This window comes from Phalaenopsis equestris, unplaced genomic scaffold, assembly GCF_001263595.1.
Source record: "Phalaenopsis equestris unplaced genomic scaffold, ASM126359v1 Scaffold000203, whole genome shotgun sequence".
Taxonomy (NCBI): Eukaryota; Viridiplantae; Streptophyta; class Magnoliopsida; order Asparagales; family Orchidaceae; genus Phalaenopsis; species Phalaenopsis equestris.
In genome coordinates this window covers 1,397,146-1,416,306 of record NW_018164645.1, presented here as the reverse complement: position 1 = coordinate 1,416,306, position 19,161 = coordinate 1,397,146, and the positions used below count along the sequence as shown (strand labels likewise).

At 32.9% G+C, this 19,161-nt stretch overlaps 3 protein-coding genes across 3 annotated transcripts in view; 1 reads left to right on the top strand and 2 right to left on the bottom strand.

Moving 5' to 3' along the window:
• LOC110022867 (probable ADP-ribosylation factor GTPase-activating protein AGD6) overlaps window positions 1–9,322 on the bottom strand; it is a 20,826-nt gene extending 11,504 nt beyond the window's left edge. The window contains exons 1-2 of the mRNA XM_020721996.1: window positions 8,242–9,322; window positions 5,305–5,394 (exon numbers count right to left, since the gene is read on the bottom strand). Of these exons, the coding sequence (XP_020577655.1) occupies window positions 5,305–5,394; window positions 8,242–9,045 (894 nt within the window). The 5' untranslated portion in view covers window positions 9,046–9,322. The remainder of the gene's footprint in view (window positions 1–5,304; window positions 5,395–8,241) is intronic.
• A 3,495-nt stretch (window positions 9,323–12,817) lies between these two features.
• LOC110022868 (histone H2B.3-like) lies at window positions 12,818–13,439 on the top strand. The gene has a single exon (XM_020721997.1). The coding sequence runs from the start codon at window positions 12,868–12,870 to the stop codon at window positions 13,312–13,314; it is 447 nt and encodes a 148-aa protein (XP_020577656.1). The 5' UTR covers window positions 12,818–12,867; the 3' UTR covers window positions 13,315–13,439.
• A 516-nt stretch (window positions 13,440–13,955) lies between these two features.
• Window positions 13,956–16,954, bottom strand: LOC110022984 (short-chain dehydrogenase TIC 32, chloroplastic). Its single transcript, XM_020722158.1, has 8 exons — window positions 16,724–16,954; window positions 15,854–16,085; window positions 15,680–15,759; window positions 15,410–15,563; window positions 14,827–14,905; window positions 14,669–14,753; window positions 14,516–14,562; window positions 13,956–14,296 (listed from the first exon to the last, which is right to left on the bottom strand). The coding sequence occupies exons 1-8, from the start codon at window positions 16,842–16,844 to the stop codon at window positions 14,123–14,125; spliced, it is 972 nt and encodes a 323-aa protein (XP_020577817.1). The 5' UTR covers window positions 16,845–16,954; the 3' UTR covers window positions 13,956–14,122.
• Window positions 16,955–19,161: the final 2,207 nt, after the last annotated feature.

Below are 19,161 nucleotides of genomic sequence, written 5' to 3'. Positions count from 1 at the left end.
AATGAGGTCTTCAACTATTTATGTAAATTTTCCTCAAAATTATTATAATTGCATATATTAAGTAAACATTACGTAAACTAAAACTAAAACAAAAAGCAAAATAAAGATCAAAACAATTTGAACCTCTGAATTTGGAAAAATGAGACTCGGAATACTCCAAAATGAAAGGCTAGACAAACAAAACTAAAATATTACATAATAGTGCAAGCTATATAAAACAATCCGACAGCCCGAGATACCGCTTAAGACAAAGCAGCAACCAAAAATATCAAAATACATAAACCAAATTGTTCTACAATTTAATAATCTAGCATTAAACGGCCAGTCAGGGCACCTAACCAAGATCCTATTTGGATGATCCTGACATGGCTAGTTAGGGCTTTTTCGACAGGACATAAAACTTTGTCACTAACCTTGCCCCTCTCAAAAGCTTTAAAACCTAATTACACAATTTTCATATTTTAAAATAAATCAAAATATAAACAAATCAACCTTACATAAAAAAAATAATGCACTTATAAATAAACATATCATATAAAAAATGCATCTTAGTCGATGAAAAATTTATTAATACACTATATGAAGAGGGATTGATGTGCAGTTTTGCCCTTTAGAATTTGTAATTATGTTGGTGCGATAGATTTAAATATATTGAATCTATTATACAAAAATAAAGATAAAAATGAGGATATAACTTATAGAGGAAAGATTGGATGGCTAAAATGAGGTGCATCAAAATTTTGCGTGATAAGGGGTTACTAAGCTAATGATGTCCTATGGATCCAAATATTAATTATTTTTTATGTTGAGTGTGCCAAAAATGAACATTATCATTGCCGGGTCCCAAGCCCCATATACAAAAAAACGGAGGGTTGTATTAAGTAGACGATAATCAGTATAAAAGTTTTGTCAAAAAATCATGACATGAATTCTTTAAATCATTGTGTAAACTAGAATGTCCCCCTGAAAACGAAGTATATATGGCCTGAATACAGTGAAAAATATGCAAGAGCCACTACGACGCTCATATTTAGTGTTAAATAAACAAGAGTTCTCACATTATAGACAAATGCGAGTAAAGAAGTTAGTCTATGAAACAAATATTAAGATAAAATCATGGAATATAGATACTCTTAAGTTAAATTAATGAATTTAATAGATATTATAGTTCAAAGGAAGATAAACATCTTATGCATTAAAAAAATTACATGAATTGAAGAAAAGACTAAAGAAATTGATAGTTTTGGATTTAAACTTTGGTATTCAGGTGGACTAAAAATGGTATATATGTAATTATAGATAAAAATTTGAAAGTTAATGTAGTAAACACTAACAGAATTAGAGATAGAATTATAATTCTAATGATTGTTGTTCATACTAAAATTCTTAAATGTTATAAGTGTTTATGCTCCATAAGTAGGTTTAACTATATTTACAAAAGAAAAAGTTTAGAATGACCTAAAATAATTATTACAGATGATATCTCTTAGAAAGGAAAATTTTATTGGATGAGATATAAATGGACATGTTAATAAAGTGATGAAAGATTATAAAAATATTCATAATGACTAAGATTTTAGAGTGATTAATGAAAAAAGTAAATCCAAATCAAATTTTTCTTATCATATGATTGTGCTATTGTTAATACTTTATTTAAGAAAAGAGATGAGCATACTATTACTTATAAGAATGAATTTAATAAAATATAAATTAATTATTTTCTTATGAGAAAAAGATATCAACAAGATTATAAAGCTTGTAAAGTTCTTCTGAGTGAAAATTTAAATGCTCAACATCGATTGTTAGTTTTGAATTTTAAGATAAATGGTTCGAAAATAAAAAAAAATACAATAAAATATTATCATAGAGTTCGATGAGGGCACTCAAAAGAAAATAAAATTATTTTTATAAATAATCTTCGATATCTTAAAATTTGGAATGTTCATGACGAAGTTAATGTTATGTGGGATAAAATAACAATCACTAATAAATAAGTGGGAAAAAATGTACTTACAGAATCAAAAGAAAAAAAATTACAAATAAAAATAATTGATGGTGGAATAATAATGCGCAAAAAAAATAAAATATTTAAAATTTAGTTAAAAAAATTGGTTTAAATATAAAATCTTAAATAATTGGGAAAAATATAAGGTGTCTTGTAGGAAATCTAAGAAACAATTTGTGATGCTAAGACTTCTGCTTTTAGTTATCTTTATAATAAATTATATACTAAAAAAGGTGAAAGATATAGGTATAAAGAAGGTGAAAGATATAGGCATAAAGTAGTCAAACAAAGAGATAAGAAAAGTAAAAATTTAATTCTAGTGCATTAAAGATGAAAATTAAAAAGTATTTTTCTTAGATGATGATATTTAACATAAGTTAGTGAAAATTTTGGATAAATTTTTCAATGAGAATTTTGAAAATACGATTGAATTAATTTAATGATCTAATCGTTAATCATAATAATTTTTTTATTTTTACCATCGCATTATTAAAAAAAAGTTAAGGATGCTTTAAAGAAAATGAAAGGTAGAAAAGCAGTAAAGTCTGATGGTATCCCAATAAAAAAATTTTGAAAATATCAAGAAGATTTGAGAATTTCTTAGCTTACTAAACTCATTAATATTATTATAAAAATTAAAAAGATGCTTAAGAGTAGAGAAAGGGTACTTTGGTCCCTATTTTTAAGAATGTGAGGGGATGCACAAGCGTGTGCAAATTATAGAGGAATTGAAGTTACAATGTCGTACATTAAAATTATGAAAGAGTAATTAAACATAGGTTAAGACATGATACAAAGATTTCTCAAAATCAGTTTGGATTCATGTTGGGCAATTCTACTACATAAGTTATACATTTACTGAAAAGTTCGATGGAAAAGTATAGAGAGAGTAAGTAGAATGTACGTATGATTTTTGTTTATTTAGAAAAATCTTATGATAAGGTTCCAAGAGACATTCTTTGGAGACTTCTAGAAAAGAAATGTGTTAATATGACTTCTATTCAAGTCATTTAAGATACATATACTATTGTTGATGCATGTGTTCAAACAGGAGGATTGACCAAGTATTTTTCTATTTCAGTTGGATTACATCAGGGATCGACAATAAGTCTATATCTTTTTGCTTTAGTTATGCATGATCCTAATAGACATTTACAAAAGATTGTATCTTTGCGAGTGCTTTTTCATGATGATATCCTTCTTGTGGATAAAACTAGAAAATGAGTTAAAAAAAAAACTTGAATTATGGAGGTCAACTTTAGAGCCTAAAGTCATTTCTTTTGAGTAGATCTAAATTTGAATACATGGAATGCAATTTCAGTAATGGTAGATTTAGTGGCGGAGTTGTAACAATGACGCTAATCAAATCTTTAAAAAATTGAACTTTTTAGAAATCTCAGGTTAATCACGATGGTAATATAGAAGGGGATGTTATTAATAGAATTTATATTAATAGAATTTGATGGATGGTTGAAGTGGTGGAATGCATCAAGCCAATTGTGGGATAAAATAATACCATTTAAACTTAAAGGAAAATTTTATAAGATGATGGTGAGACCTGCAATGCTTTAAGAAACATAACCTTGGCCTATAAAAAAAACATAAAACTAAGTTAAGGGTCTGTTTGGGGCAACCACAGCTGTTTGGAAGCATGAGTGTAACTGTTGAATAAAATATTGTTGTTCAAAAAAACTACGATGGCTATTACCAAAAAAAAAAATTTTAAGTCAGACCACAGCTTTCTAGCAACCACCACAGGTAGTCAGGTATGGTAGGAAAACACGATTTTTAGTTGTAACTTTCTGAAAACGCAAGCAAAAAACAGTTTTACCAAACAGAAAAAAAAACTTTGCGGCGCCTCACCGTTGCCCCAAACGCCCCCCAAGATGCTTAGGTGGATGAGTAGTGTTACACTTAGAGAAAAAATGTGAGGTGTAGCTTGGTGGCAAACAAAATTAGAGAGAGAAGTCTTAGATGGTTTGGTTGCATTAAACGTCAGCCATATGATGATCTTGTTATAAGAGTATACAGTTTAGAATTGACTTTGGTTAAGAAAGATAGAGGTAGACAAAAAAAGATTTGGGCATGTTGAATAAAAAATGATCTTAATTTATTAGAATTGAATGAAAATATGACATTCAATAGGAAACAACGGACAAAAAGTATTCATGTAGCCAACCCCATTTACTAAGATAAAGGCTTCTTCTTGTTGTTGTGTGCCAAAAATGAAAATAATAGATAAGTATACGACAAAACTATGAATTATTAGTTAGTAAATGATGAAAATAGAGAAGAAGTTGAATTGAAATTGATTAATAATGAAGTTTTAAAAAAAAAACTTAAGTGGTTTGGATACACACAATTAAAGATAGAAAGGTGCTTTGTAAAGTGAGTTAATAAGATCAAGGTCAAATGATTAAAGAAAAAAGAGAAAAAGGACAAAACGAAGGTGACATGGATTTAAATTAATCAAAAGGATATGTGATTGAATGAATAATCACCTCAAATAACAATCAATATAAACTAAAGAAATTTCAGGATTCATAACACCAATCACAAATAGTTAGGCTAATGATGATTATAAATGATGTCTAAAACTCGAATAGAAAATGAATTTTAATAGACAAGAAATAAAAATAAAAATGCTCCAACTTGAAGATGACTTACTCGCACACTCACGCACATGTGAGTGTACCTTAATAAGTCAATTTTGAATATTTCCTATAAAGATGATGATTTTTATGAATGATTAAAAAAATAGTTTATTAAATTAATATACTTTAATCAAATCACCTAAAAAATGATTACTTCTTAAGTTTTGATTTCGCTCAACTCAAATTCAAAATCTTCATTTTCAAGTTCATGCCGACTCACTCCGACTAGAATCGACATCAATCCCTACCTTTATTAACAAAGAGGTTGTTCATGTGACTCCAATCTATGAGCTAATAGCTTTCAAGCATATCAGTTAAATGACTAACATTTTATTAAGTTGCATCTGATGCAAAACTGATTTTCCAATACTAGGTTAAAATAGATCCGAAATGACATGTGAGCTGACTTTTTATCAGGTATAAGCACCACCAAATTAGCAAATGGCCAGCAGGTAAATGTAAATGTCAAAATGGCAAGCCCTAACTTGTTCGAAACAAGGACCTAATGAGGTCTTCAACTATTGAAATCCAGAAGCTCAATACTGTCATTTTGGATCAACTCATTTAGCTTAATTAAGAAACATGCTTGACTTAATGCCAAGAAAACAACCATCTAAATGCAAAAATGAAGAAATTGCCGAGTACCTTTGATGAAAATTCCTTCGTGCCTGCCTGGACAGCACTTGCAGCAGATTGTGCAGCAGAGGCTGCAACCAGAGATAGTCGACCAAAGCCCTGGCAGAGTGATGACAATTAGAAGACTTAAGCCTCAATCAAAGCACTTGGCAGGTAAAGAACAAAAAGGATGTTCTCAAGCATCAGATGATAATCCAAAAGAAAGTTTTATTCTATTATACGGTGACCAACCTATCAAATTCATGCTTTCTCATCAAAGAATACATGTGTTTTCACCGAATAATGTGAAAATAAAAGATATATCACTGTTTAGAAAAAAAAAACTATAATAAAATAAGAAATAAAAGACCCAAAGAAAGGTGATACTGGCCAAAGGGGGTAGTTACTGATTCCAGCAAGAAGAGTGGAAAGAACCGGAGAAAACGGTGAATAAAATGAAGAATAGCATAATGACTACCTGGGCAAAAATTCAGGTTACAGGTGCAGTGCAAGGTTTGGATGGACCGAAACTTCCTAAGAGAAACCAGACAAAAGTCTAAAGACCCAAAATCTGCCCCCATACACAATACAGCCCCTATTAATAAGCATTAAGACCCCCTTATTACTAATTTGCAATCCAAATAAAAAATTATATAAAAACAGAACTAAAACATAAAAATTGTACTATAGTATAATATGGACATGAATAGTACTGACACTCCCATGTCAAAAGGCTTATAATGTAGCAAAATAAAACATAATTTAAGAAAATGATAAACGGCATTTAAATAGTTAAGCAGCATAGAAGTGTTCCTAAAATACTGATTTTGATAACAATGAAGGCACAAGTGAATCACGAAAATATTAACTCAAGGATGAGAAACAAAAGATAGAATTCCATTGCATATCATACAAGCAACACAAACTTAAAAACCAAATTAACCGCTAAACAACAAATTCTTAAACAAAGCTAACAAATTTGCTAAAACAAACAACAAACTCATTTCTTTTAGCTCATGAGCTTCTGTTTTTTGTTAAATTGTCATATTTTTTTGTAATACATTCGAAAATTAATATCTTATGTATCCAAGAAACTAAAATTAATATCTTATGTTGTTGAGATGAAAATGATTAGGTGGATGAGTGGCTTTACACTTAGAGACAAAATGCGAAATGAATATATCTGTGATAGGGTTAGTGTAGCTCCTGTGACGGACAAAATTAGAGAAAGTCGCCTTAGATGGTTTGGTCACATTAAATGTCGACCATCTGATGATTGATTAGAAGAGTAGATGTTTTAGATTCGACTTGTGTTAAGAAAGACAGAGGTAGACCTAGGAAGACTTGGGCTTATTTTATAAAAAATGATCTTAATTTACTAGAATTAAATGAAAATATGACACTAAATAGGAAGTAATGGAGAAAAATAATTCATGTAGCCGACCCCACGTAGTGGGATTAAGGTTTTGTTGTTGTTGTTGTTGTTGTATATAAATACATATATATATATATAGAGAGAGAGAGAGAGAGTATTTTATGATTAAAACGTCTTCAAATATCGCCCATATTACTGAATATTGATAGAATGTTCTTCTAACTCGGTCTGGCACCTAAAGTCATAGAATAAATTTGTTTAGCTCGCTCTTTCACATTTTGCCAAAGCATCAATGGATGACTATTTCGATGATAAATGATGGACTGATGATATGGAGTAATTCTGAAATGACATGCACGAGTGCAAGCAAAGAAATAAAATAGAATGTAAAATAGAAATAAAGCAGAGAAAATACACGATCTAGAAAAACAAATTCATTTCCAAGGTATCAATAAATCAATCTTATAAATATCATTTCCAAACCAAGAAATTTGCCTAGCAGATTAATCCATCCAAGGCACGGCTATATCTATTTTTAGGAGTCATTAGATTGTTTATAAATAAACTTATGCTTTAGAGAACTATGATTTCCTTTTCAATCATTTTAAGTTTATAAACGAAATCGTCACTTTTGAAGAGGAATTGTGGCATTTGGAATCAATGCTGATGTCCATGCATATCCAACCATATGATGGATTTAACAAATTTCAGCATTCATCAAAACATAATTTTTAACTTCAAGCAACCTAATGAGCCAACAGGAATATTAAAATCTGCTCAAGTAAATCAATCAGATATTAACCTAAATACTCTCTATGCATCCTCTCTTTTTGTTTTTACAACTTTGATTTCTATCAATATCATAAAAATATGTTGCTTGGTACGTATACATATAGGCCTAATAAGTTTTTCTAAAATATAAGGATTTATTTCCAGCAGACTAACTCGCAATTGTTTCACATTTATGCCAAGTGCATTAATCCTCCAACCATTTCACATATTGTAGTTGGGTAGTAGAATTTAGATTTCTCTTATTTGATACCCTGCACGCTTCACATATGTCCAACAGATTGAATTATTCCTCTTCTACAATTAGCTTTCTAAAAATTCAGCCAGCATCTTATCCTGTTTGAAATAAAACCTAGCAGCTGCACAACCAACAACATGAGATGATAAAAACCCCACTTTTATCAATACATCAAAACCCTTCAGCCTCCATGGATGTAAAAGAAAAAAAAATTAGCGGCCCCAACACAAGTTAACTTTCTATAGCTCATCCAAGCTACTCATGACTCCTCATGATGGCCGAATGCATCTTTGTTGAATAAAAAAAAAAAAAACTTCTAATTGGCCCTACCATGGCGTAAATTTCATCAGAATATTTTGCTGATGAGGAAAATATCACAGAACTCTCTTCCTATGCTACCTCGTAATGCTGCTCTCACGTTCATTCATGCATCACTCATACAAAAAATTTGCCAAGAACTCTTAATGACGGATAATAGAAGGGCTAAAATGCATTATAACTAGATAAATTCATATTAGAAAATGTGCGCATACAATAATAACTGCCAAAGAACAAGAAGATTCACCTGAGAGACAACAGACATTGTATCCCGCAGCACATCCCCTTGCGAGCCATTCCGCTGGGCCAATGGCGGCGGGGCCGATCCAAACCCCACGTACTTCCCTCCCTGGGATGGCGGGATTCCGTCCGGACGGGATTCATTCTCCGCCATTTTCCTAGCAAAGAAGCTCTCTTTATTAGCGGAAGATGCCTCCAGCTGCGCCCTTGTGTATATATCCTCCGTCGATCTAGATCTTGACGGCACCCCTCCTGTCCCACCTCCAATAATCCCAGGTCTAACATCGTTGGCCGACTGATTCCTTCTAATATCAACAGAACGATAGTCTTTACTGTCCCAGCTATCCCAGCTATCATTGCTCGAGCTCACCGACTGTCCAAGCGGCGGCTTCTTCGCACTAGCGCCGATCGTTTCCTTCTCTACGGGCGGGTCGCGCCATGGCCGGCCCTCAGCAATCGCCTGGATCCGATCGCGGTAGACGCCGGCAGCGTTTGTGTTGTACTTCGCCACGATGTCGGTCTCCTTCGGGATTCCATACTGCACCAAGAAGGCGTTGAGAAGATCATTTCCGCCGGCCTCCATCTTCTTAAGCTGTATCTCGGACCAAGAGTCCATGGTCACGGATCGGACGAAGCTGATGTGAACACCGAGGCCGCGATGCTTGCCGGAGCATTCAAGGCACATGAAGACGCCGTAGGAAACCGATGCCCACTGAGGATTCTTCTGCGAGCAGTCCACGCACGTTTTGTTACCCGTACGTGATTGGAGCTCTCGCAGCCGTCTCGACGCCGATGCCGCTGCCACCGCCATGGAATTGCTGTTGATTGACCGGATCTAGATCTGAGATTAGGAGAGATGGAGAAATAAGGCGTGAGAGGTTACTGGAGGGAAGCCCTAGATCGATTCATTCGCCGCAAACTCTTCCGTTAATTTCGGGTTCAGAATTCCGCGGGCTGAGAAAGGAGGAAGGGAGAGAAGGTAGAAGGATTGCAGTCGGGACCGGGCCTCCCCTTCTTCCTCCTTTCCCGGACTTTGGGGTCTTGCTCGCAAGGAATCCGCCCAGAAGCCAGTTTTGGTGCGCTCATCTGGATTTAATACTGCCAAAGGAGCCGCGTTCGGGATCATTTTTGTCTTGAGGCGGATTTACATTTATATATTTAATACTTAAAAACTTAATTTATATTTAACACCTAAATTTTAATCCAAACCAGAGATCTTCTTCCTCACTGCTGATTGCACGAGCCTGCGAGCTGAGTACTTTTAGGGAGGTCATGCCAACTAGTTGTAGCCCTAGCTAAGATCGGGCGACCTTATGAGAAGCCTTGGTAACCAAAATCATGAACAAGGTCTGTCAATGGGGATGTGCCGATATGGTGGGTCTGTCAATCACTTTTGATTGGCTAATCCCATGAGAAACTCAGACAACTCGGACTGTAAGTAAGATTTGCCGACTAGGTCGGTCGATATCGCATGTGCATCAGCTCAACCGAGCAGTCGGTCGTTATGCACTTCGGTACGAGACTTCGACTACTCGGTCATCATCCTTAGTCGTTCTTTCCCTTTGAGATTTGTGCTAACACTACTACTGCATACAAGTATGATTATATTTATAAACACTCATAATACATAAAAAGTCGCATGTGCATCAGCTCAACCGAGCAGTCGGTCGTCAGACAGGCTGGACTAAATTATACACTTTGGTACGAGGCTTCGACTACTCGGTCATCATCCTCAGGGTCTGTTTGGGACAGCTGCAACTTATTGAATAATCTGCTGATAAGCTGGTTAAAAATAATCTGATGATAAGCTAAATGCAGTGGCTATTACAAATATTTATTTTTATAAAAAAGTCATATCACTGCTAGAAAGCTGTCACCGCATCTACATAAGTGCGTTGTAAAAATGCTCAAAACGCATAAACTGTCAAAACGTAGTTTAACCAAACATACCAAGTGCGTTTTTAAAACGCCACCGCACCAAATAAGCTGCCCCAAACGGACCTTTAGTCGTTCTTTCCCTTTGAGATTTGTGCTAGCACTACAAGTGCATACAAGTAGATTATATTAATAAACACTCATAACACATAAAAAAATAAAAAGTATTTTGAATTTTTCAAAACCTTGTATATTTAATTTTTTAAACAAAAAATAAAAATATATAAAAAATTAAAAAATATATGTGCAGTTAATACAATAAAAATTTATAAAAAATAAAATTGATCCTAAATAAATCCTAAATAAAATTTAAAATTTCATTTATTTGGTCTGCTAATTTCATGTACAAACACGTTTGATCAATCACAAAATATGAGAATATAATAAAATCTGTGATTTATAATTAGAGAAATTACATATGCTGCATACGAAACAATAATATTTATAAAACTAATACCTAAGTGAATTGTGAAACTTCTGACAAATGCAAGCATACTTTAATTATTTATATTCATCATTTCAATGTGTGGTAGCATATTATTTATAGTATTTAGTCATGAATTTAACTTAAATTCAGCCCAAAATAAAAAATAACAGAAATTAAATCTAAGTCTTCGTCAATTCAAAATCTTTCATGCTCAATTGATTTCTTCATTTATTTTACAACGTAAATTTAGATTTATTAAATTCAACTATGATATCAATTTACCTGTTTAACGTAAATTTAAGTCGTAGCCCGACAGAGTCTTGTGAGAAAAAAATTATTAAGCGTAAATCTATGGCGCAGCGAGGACAGTAAAGGGTTCCAGCGAAAGTTTGGGTCGGCGAACTTGTGGAAAACGAGTTGGATTGAGCGGCGTTGCAACTGAACAAGGTTGTGTTTTCGACCTCCACCGTGTAAAACACAATAAAATGGTTGGAAAATTGGGCGAGACAATGAGGTTTTGATGTGTTTGGGAACGATTTTGGATGGGGATTGCCAGCGGAGGTGAGGAGCGGCAATGGGAATAAGTTGGATGGGAAAAATTATTCCTTACGGACGGCGTATGCAGAGATGCATGCGCGGTCCGATCTTCATCGTTGATCAGAGCTTTCATCATTTTTTTAAAATGGGTCTACCGAAATAAAACTTTGGTCTGATCAATGGTGGAGATCAGACGGCGGTATGGAATAATTTTTCGAGAAGGTGACGCTAATTATTCGAGAAGGTGACGCTTTATACAGAAATGGCAGGAGAAAATGCCCATTAACAACGTCCTTTATATTATTATTTTTTTTTTTTGATGCCGTTACAAGTAGATAACATTATTTAAGAGACTCAATATGTAAAAACCCCTATTTTATTTTGTAGCCATCTTTAGCTTGTTTGTTCTTTGTAAGTGTTTATCGTAATTAATTATTGCATATAATTTGTCATTAAAATAGCCACAAGAACCGATTGATTTATGCATATACATTCCTAAATAAGGCATGAATACATTTAATTTCTATTATATGAATTGTACAATAATAAGCATAATGGACTATTCAAGAACAAAAAATCAAAGTGCTACAAGTTCATGAGCATTCCATGCAGGCACTTCTAAAAGTTTTTATTGGGAGTTTTTCTTTCAAATAAGAGTATAAATTAGTCGAGTTGAGTCGAGCTCAAGTTATTCTTAGCTTGAACTTGAGCTCGAGCTTAGTTCCACGAGCATAAGGTAGCTCACAAGTCAACTTATTTATTGTGAAAGAAATGATATTATTTCAAGTTTATGATATAATTAAATAATAATTAAAATAAATAATTAGGAGATAAATAACAAGAATTCAATTGATTTAAAATAAAAAATAAAATATTTTAAATATTTTTTAATAATTTATAGATAGAGCTTTGAGTTTATGTATAATGAGTGTATTATATATATATAATAGCTGGTTTTTAAGCTAACTAATCAAGGTAGGGTTATCTTGAACTTGGTTCATCTGATCATTGAGCCAGCTAGAGCTCCCTCATGAGTATACTTGGATCCCTTACACCCCTACTTCAAAATGTTTCTTCATTACATAGCTCCCCGGAAGATGAATGCCTCTCATTGAAACATCCTCCTCGATGTTCAAGTTGAATTTAGTTCTATGATTTTAATAAATAAAAAATTCAATCTCTTTTCTCAAAAATATCTAAAATGAAGTAAAATATTGAAAATATGAGTTTTTTTAATATAATTTATAATTGATAATATTCTTTATGATTATCACATACAATAATCAATTTAAGATAATTTTATTTTTAATACTTATTAGATAGTTTAACTTAGCCCTAAACCTAATAATAACTTAAAATTAGAATACTATATGCTTTTTATTAATGATATACTTCTACAAGTTTATTATATTTAAATTAGCTTTTTATCAAATATTTTATTATAAATATCATTATTTTTAAAAGTGGAATATTGATAATATTACACAACAAGTTATGTTTTAAAATCATTTCATATGGCACATACTATATAGCCAATAAAATTTTGACATGTCATGTAATTTGCGTAGCCGTCCGATTGGTTTTACTTGAAGCACAAGATCAGTTGCCAACTCAGCGATCCGATCCCGTCAATTAAAACCAATAACATCCAATGCCGGTCTCCTCTAAATACAAAATAAAGAATTGGCTTCTCACCATCGTCAAAAAACCTGCACTTTCGTCGAATTCTTCGATATGGCCCCAAAAGCTGAGAAGAAGCCCGCGGAGAAGAAGCCCGTCGAAGAGAAGCCCGCCGAGAAGGCTCCAGCGGAGAAGAAGCCCGCCGAGAAGAAGCTCAAGGCGGAGAAACGTCCGGCAAGGGATGTTGCCGCCGGGAAAAAGAAGAAAAAGAAGGCGAAGAAGGGATCCGAAACCTACAAAATCTACATCTTTAAGGTTCTGAAGCAGGTGCATCCTGACATCGGGATCTCCAGCAAGGCGATGAGCATTATGAATTCCTTCATCAATGACATCTTCGAGAAGCTGGCTCAGGAATCATCTCGCCTCGCTCGCTACAACAAGAAACCCACCATTACATCTCGTGAGATCCAGACCTCTGTCCGCCTTGTTCTTCCCGGTGAGCTCGCTAAGCACGCTGTTTCTGAAGGAACCAAGGCTGTCACAAAGTTCACCAGTTCTTAAGCTGCCTGTGTGGTTGATTGATGCGAATACTTTTTAAAATGGGAGTAGATTTGATTTTTGTTTAAATTTATTGTCATCTTTTAAATTTAGCTTTCAGATCAATAGAATGTGGTTCTGTTGGTAAATTTGATGATGTGGTATATGACGGCTTAAAGTTGTATTAATGCTGATGCAAAGAATGATAAAAATGTATTGTTTTTTATACAACTCAGCGTCTCCGTTCTGAAGGTTTTTTCATTGTGATTTGAGAATTGCTAAGGTTATTGTGTTTTGCCTTCTATTGAGTTGTTATTTACGTTAATGAGTTGATAAGCAAGCTATAAATAAATTGATCTATCATTTATTTAAGTTAAATTTTGATATATTCTTTAACTATGTATCTTTATAAGTTGAATCTGGTATAATCTGGGATAATCGATTTAAGTTAAATTTTGATATATTCTTTAACTATGTTTCTTTATAAGTTGAATCTGGGATAATCGAATTCAAATTTGGGCAGGTTGTTGATTTTGAAGCCTAATTTATGTGATTCTTATTCTATTTTCTTTAACGCCAAGTTCTTATATTTCTTTCCCTTCAAAATTGAATTTTGATTCCTGACAAGCCAGTAATCAAGAATGAAAGACAACTGATTTCATTAAAATATGAGGAAAGATTTTCCTTCAGACCTTAAAGTAGCACTCGCAGCATGTTCACGAACGATTACACACAAATTATACTACATAAACGGGGATCAATAGATTTAGATGACATCAACTGAGTATTTTTATAACTGAGTTAATAAAGTGCTCTGCTATAACTACTGGTATTAAAGACGCTGAGCAGATTTCACAAGCTCCTCGCTAAAAGTCCACAATTGTTTTGCAAGCTTTTCATTTTCGGCAAGATCGCTGGGCTCCTTCTCGTTGCAATCAAGGAAGTATTTCCCTGTTATGCCTTTAAGGCTTGGATGCATCGCCACATAGCAAGATGTTGCTGCTCCCTGCGAAATGTTAAAATTTCTACGTGAAATACTCTTTTGAAGTAAGAAAACATACTCTTTTGAAACCTTATAAGCTAACAAATGGTCATTTTTAAAATCATTTGTCAGGAAAGTTAATCTTTTGAAATCTTATAAGCTAACAAAAGATCTTTTTTAAATCATTTGTTAGGAAAATTACATCTTTGAAACTCATTCAGTATTCTTAGAAGAGATTCAAACCTGCGGTACGTTCTTCCAAAACATGTGGGTTAATATTTTCAGCACCTCTACAAAAAAGAAGTGTGTTTTAGAGAATTCAGGATTTGTCATATACTTAAAGAAAATTGATTTATTTCACTGAGCCAGAGATTTGAGAATTTCTGTGGAATTTACTCATTTGAAATAGAGAGTGCCGCATTAAATCCGTCATGATTAATCCTGGATGAACAGAGTTTGCAGTTACATTGGCTCCTTCATCCTGCATGTATCTTGATGAGAAATTTATACTACTGTTTTATTTGGATTTAAAATTTATTTGGCTGAGAAATTACTTTTAGGCGCCTAGACAGCTCCTTTGCATGCAAAATGTTAGCAAGCTTAGATTGCCCGTAAGCCTTCTTTTCGTTGTACCTGATCATTAAAAGGAGTTGAAGAAAAATCAATCTTTTCATTAAGGCTATAAATCTCAGATCAAGAAATTTAAGCCCATGAAAGGTAGCTACCAGATCTATAAGGTGTTGCTGGCAAGACCTGAGATTTAAATTATTAGAATTAGTAAATCCCGTAAATCCACAATTTACTAAATCCTGAATGGGTTAAATCTGGAAAATCGATTGGCAACGAATTTAATAAATCCTGCATATCTAGTGAAAAAGTTTGACAATTAACGAGTGCGCCAATTGCACCTTTTAAATTTGAAGGGCAAGGATTTAAATCCACTGATTCATCAGATTTATTAAATCCGAGATTCATGTCTGAAATTCATGATATCCGGATTTATGACATCCCAAGATTTATTTTGTCCAAAATGATTGTCCACTTAAATCCTGCCTAAATCCCATCACAAGTCACTTGCCAGACAACCCTTAACAGTTATAAATGGTATAAAAATTTCGAACTTTTGTGTTCACACACCTAGACCGATCATTAATTCCATCAAATCTTATCCCTTCCGGATAAGTATGAAGGTGTGCTATAGAAGACAAGTTCACAATCCGGCCTTCAATGCCGGTCTCTTTCGCTGTTCGTTTGATTTTCTCCAGGAGAAGATTGGTCAGGTAGAAATGCCCTAATGATACAACAAAAAGAGATTATGATATTGAAACTCTTATAGTAATTATAAAAAAATTATTCTATAACACTTAATATCATAATAGTTAAAAATACATAGCATAATCTACCAACCAAGATGATTGGTCGCAAATTGCATCTCCACTCCATCCTCTGAAAGTTGGAAAGGGCAGAACATCACACCGGCATTGTTTCTGAAAATACATGAAAAAGTTAATAACTTTATTTTAAAATTTTAATTTTTTTCATCGTTTTTTACATTTTTGCAGAGAAACTCTATCAACTTACATTAAGATGTTCAGAGGGAGGTTAGTCGCAATAAAATTATCAGCAAATTCTCTCACAGACTTGAGAGAATTGAGGTCCAGTTTCATAGTTTCAACACGAGCTGCTGAATTGCTCGAAACTATTTTCTTCTTCGCCTCGTTCGCAGCTTCCATATTCCTGGCAGCAATAATGACTTGCGCTCCTCTCTGCGCCATCACTCTCGCTGTCTCAGCTCCTATCCCACTTGCCCCTCCTACATCTCACATGTAATTATATAAGCGCAATTTCCATCCATATCCCACAATTCTTACGTATTTACACTCCTAACATCTAAAGTTTGATAATTTATATTTGTAATATTTTTTGGTGTCATAAACAAGACGAGCTTCACTCTTAATAGTGATATTTTTTATGTACTATTAAAGTCTTGAATATGATACATAAATTTGGAAGTAAAAGCGTAAATAGATAAGATTTGTGAGATAACTTTAAACCATATGTTGATATCAATTAAGACCGAATAGGAGGTCAAATTTTAAATAAATGAAGTGGGACAGTTTATGTAATCAAGAAAATAAATCGGCCATCAAACAACTGCTCAATAAAAGCATTAATTTTACGATTTATATAAAAACAGTAATTTTTAGGGGTATAATTGTCCACTTTCGACATAATCTGGTTTCTCCCTTGATTTCTTTAAAATAAAACAAAATAAATAGACAAGATTTTGGTTGGGGGGTCATGGAACCAAATCACTAAATTGCTTAAAAATATTTAAGAAAAATCTCCAAAAAATTTCAGAAAAATCCAGTCTGAAAAAACTGTAACAGAGAAGAAGAATATTATCAGAATGGATTACAAAAAACAGAGAAGAAAAAGAGAAGAAAAGACCTGTAATTATAACAGTGAGATTAGATGCATCGATGCCCTCAGTAACTTGCTCGGCCGTGGTTGCTGAGCCGAAGCCGCTGGGACCCGGCCATCCAGTCACCAGAGAAATAATTCCTACCATTTTTTCCCTCCTCACTTAAACTAAATAAATATTTCAGAGTTTCTGCAAAGAAAGAATGAAGAGATTGCAGAGAAGAAGAAGAGGAAGGAGGAGGGAGTTTGGGGAGAGTGTGGGGAGCGTGAAGAAATCATTTATGGGGCGGGAGTGGCGGTGGTTCGGTTGAAGTTGGAGGGCATTGGGAGAGTCATTAATTTTGTTTAATGGCTCCTTAATATTTAAGTTTCTTTATGTGCTTTTGTAAGAGTTTTTATTAAAAAAATAAACTCATTTGAAAAAGAAAAAGTTTATTTTGAAGTAGTATAGGCGTCGCAACAATTCTATATAATTTGATTTTGACATATATAATTTGTTTAAATTAAGTACATATGTGCACCAATGGATAGTATGCATATATTTTTTCCTACTATAACATTTTTAATAACAAATAAATCTTAAATCGTAGCTTAGTATATTTTCTTTGCATTCACACTAATTGACCACAAAAGTCACAATTTGTTTATAACATTCAAAGTTAAGTATAAAAACTACAGTTGATTGCTACAATAGCAACACTATGCTACACAAACTGTATTTCGTGGCTACAAAAGTTGCAATTGGTTGCTACAACATTCATAGTTACCTACAATAATTGTTGGTGATGGTGGATGATAAATGGTGATCATTCTCCTGCACAACTCTTCAAGATTAACACCTTAGTTGCTATATCACTTTTCTCTTCTCCTCCTCTCTGAAAGTGAAGAATGAATATTTATTTATAGGTTTTTAAAGGAGCATTTTGATAAATATAGTAAGAATCTCAAAACTTTTCAGCAGGTGGTCCACATCAATTTTCTTCATCATAGATAGTTTTTTAATATTTAAGTGTCTTAAAGACTTCATAATTAGATGATTTTTGTCTCATTTGATTCCTCTCATCGATGTACTCGATTTAATTATAAATTTGTCAAATTTCGAGTTTGATTGGCCCTCCATGTAATGTTCTAAAGTTTCTAATTGCACTTTAAATATTTGATATGGGCTGAATTGAATTCTCATTAAATCATTTTCATTGTCATTGGGCTCGTATTAGTGAATGATCAGTTTAACTTTAACATTATTGAAAATATAACTTGACGATTTTGAATTTGAATAAGCAAAAATTCTTACCAAAAATGCATCAATATTCATGCTTAGTTATATAAATTTTTGGTGATGTATTATATATATTATTTATAAATGGTCGTAATACTTGATTAATATAAGTTTTCATTTATTTGTAATGTTTCATAACAAATGGACTACATGGTATCATCTTTTTTGTTTTTTTTTTTTTTTAATTATACTTGAATTCTTTTTTTCAACCATTTTAATTAAAAATAAATTATTTTCAATAAAACAAACTTTTGGTATTTCATATTTTTTAAATGAAAATCACCCAAGTCCATAGTTTGCCTCCACTTTTCACAACTATGGAGGTTGTCATTGCCATGGCCATTGAGCCTCTGTACCATCATTATTATTGGTTGCAGCCTTCCATCATCACCATATATGATATTCGATAAAAATAAAAAATAACCATATTTGAATTATCAAACATATTTTGATTTTAAACCAAAATACAAATAAACTAAAATAGAAATTAAAATAATAAAAAAGTGGTCCCAACTATCCCCAAAATTTGTATATTTTGCGAGGTTCCCTCCATCCAAAGACACACACACACACCAATTTCACTGTTTGTGAGTTGTGAATCTTAAATTTGGTTTAATTATCAACCTACTTTTATGATAAAATTATTATAGAAGATGGGAGGGGTGGAGCCCCCCTCAAACTATTCATATATATTCAAATTTCTCAAAAAACTTGGCTTGGCCATATTCATGTCTACTTGATATAAATAGATATTATTGGAGAGACAAGGACAATGAATTCACCATGATCACAATAGGCTATCCAAATCCATTATAGCCAAGTAATGAGATAGGATCTCACCTAGGTCTATTTGTCCAAGCTCGGGGACTATTAATCTAAAGGACTACTTGTTATAAGTTAATATGAAAAATAGTAGGGACTTTGTGACAAACAAAAAGCTTACAAAAAGATTTAAAATGAAGTTTTAGAGAGATTAAGTGCTTGAGGTAAATCCCAAGGGAAATTTAAAAAGTTTCTGCCTAGATTATTATAATAGAAGGAAAGATCTAGTCGATGACATGACTTATTTTGAATCGGCCTCCTATTTGATAAAAATCAATGATACGTTAAAATGTCTTTTGTACTTCATCATCTTTAAGAAATTGCCCCTCTGATATTTCTCAAATATTTTTGTTAGAAATAATAA

Excerpts from the sequence above, each read along its gene's own strand:
- LOC110022868 (XM_020721997.1), top strand. The coding sequence starts at position 12,868 with ATGGCCCCAAAAGCTGAGAAGAAGCCCGCGGAGAAGAAGCCCGTCGAA.
- LOC110022984 (XM_020722158.1), bottom strand. The coding sequence starts at position 16,844 with ATGGTAGGAATTATTTCTCTGGTGACTGGATGGCCGGGTCCCAGCGGC. Across the intron at positions 16,086-16,723 it reads TCTCACTGTTATAATTACAG|GAGGGGCAAGTGGGATAGGA; the intron begins GTCTTTTCTTCT and ends TGTGAGATGTAG. Across the intron at positions 15,760-15,853 it reads CTCCCTCTGAACATCTTAAT|AAACAATGCCGGTGTGATGT; the intron begins GTAAGTTGATAG and ends ATGTATTTTCAG.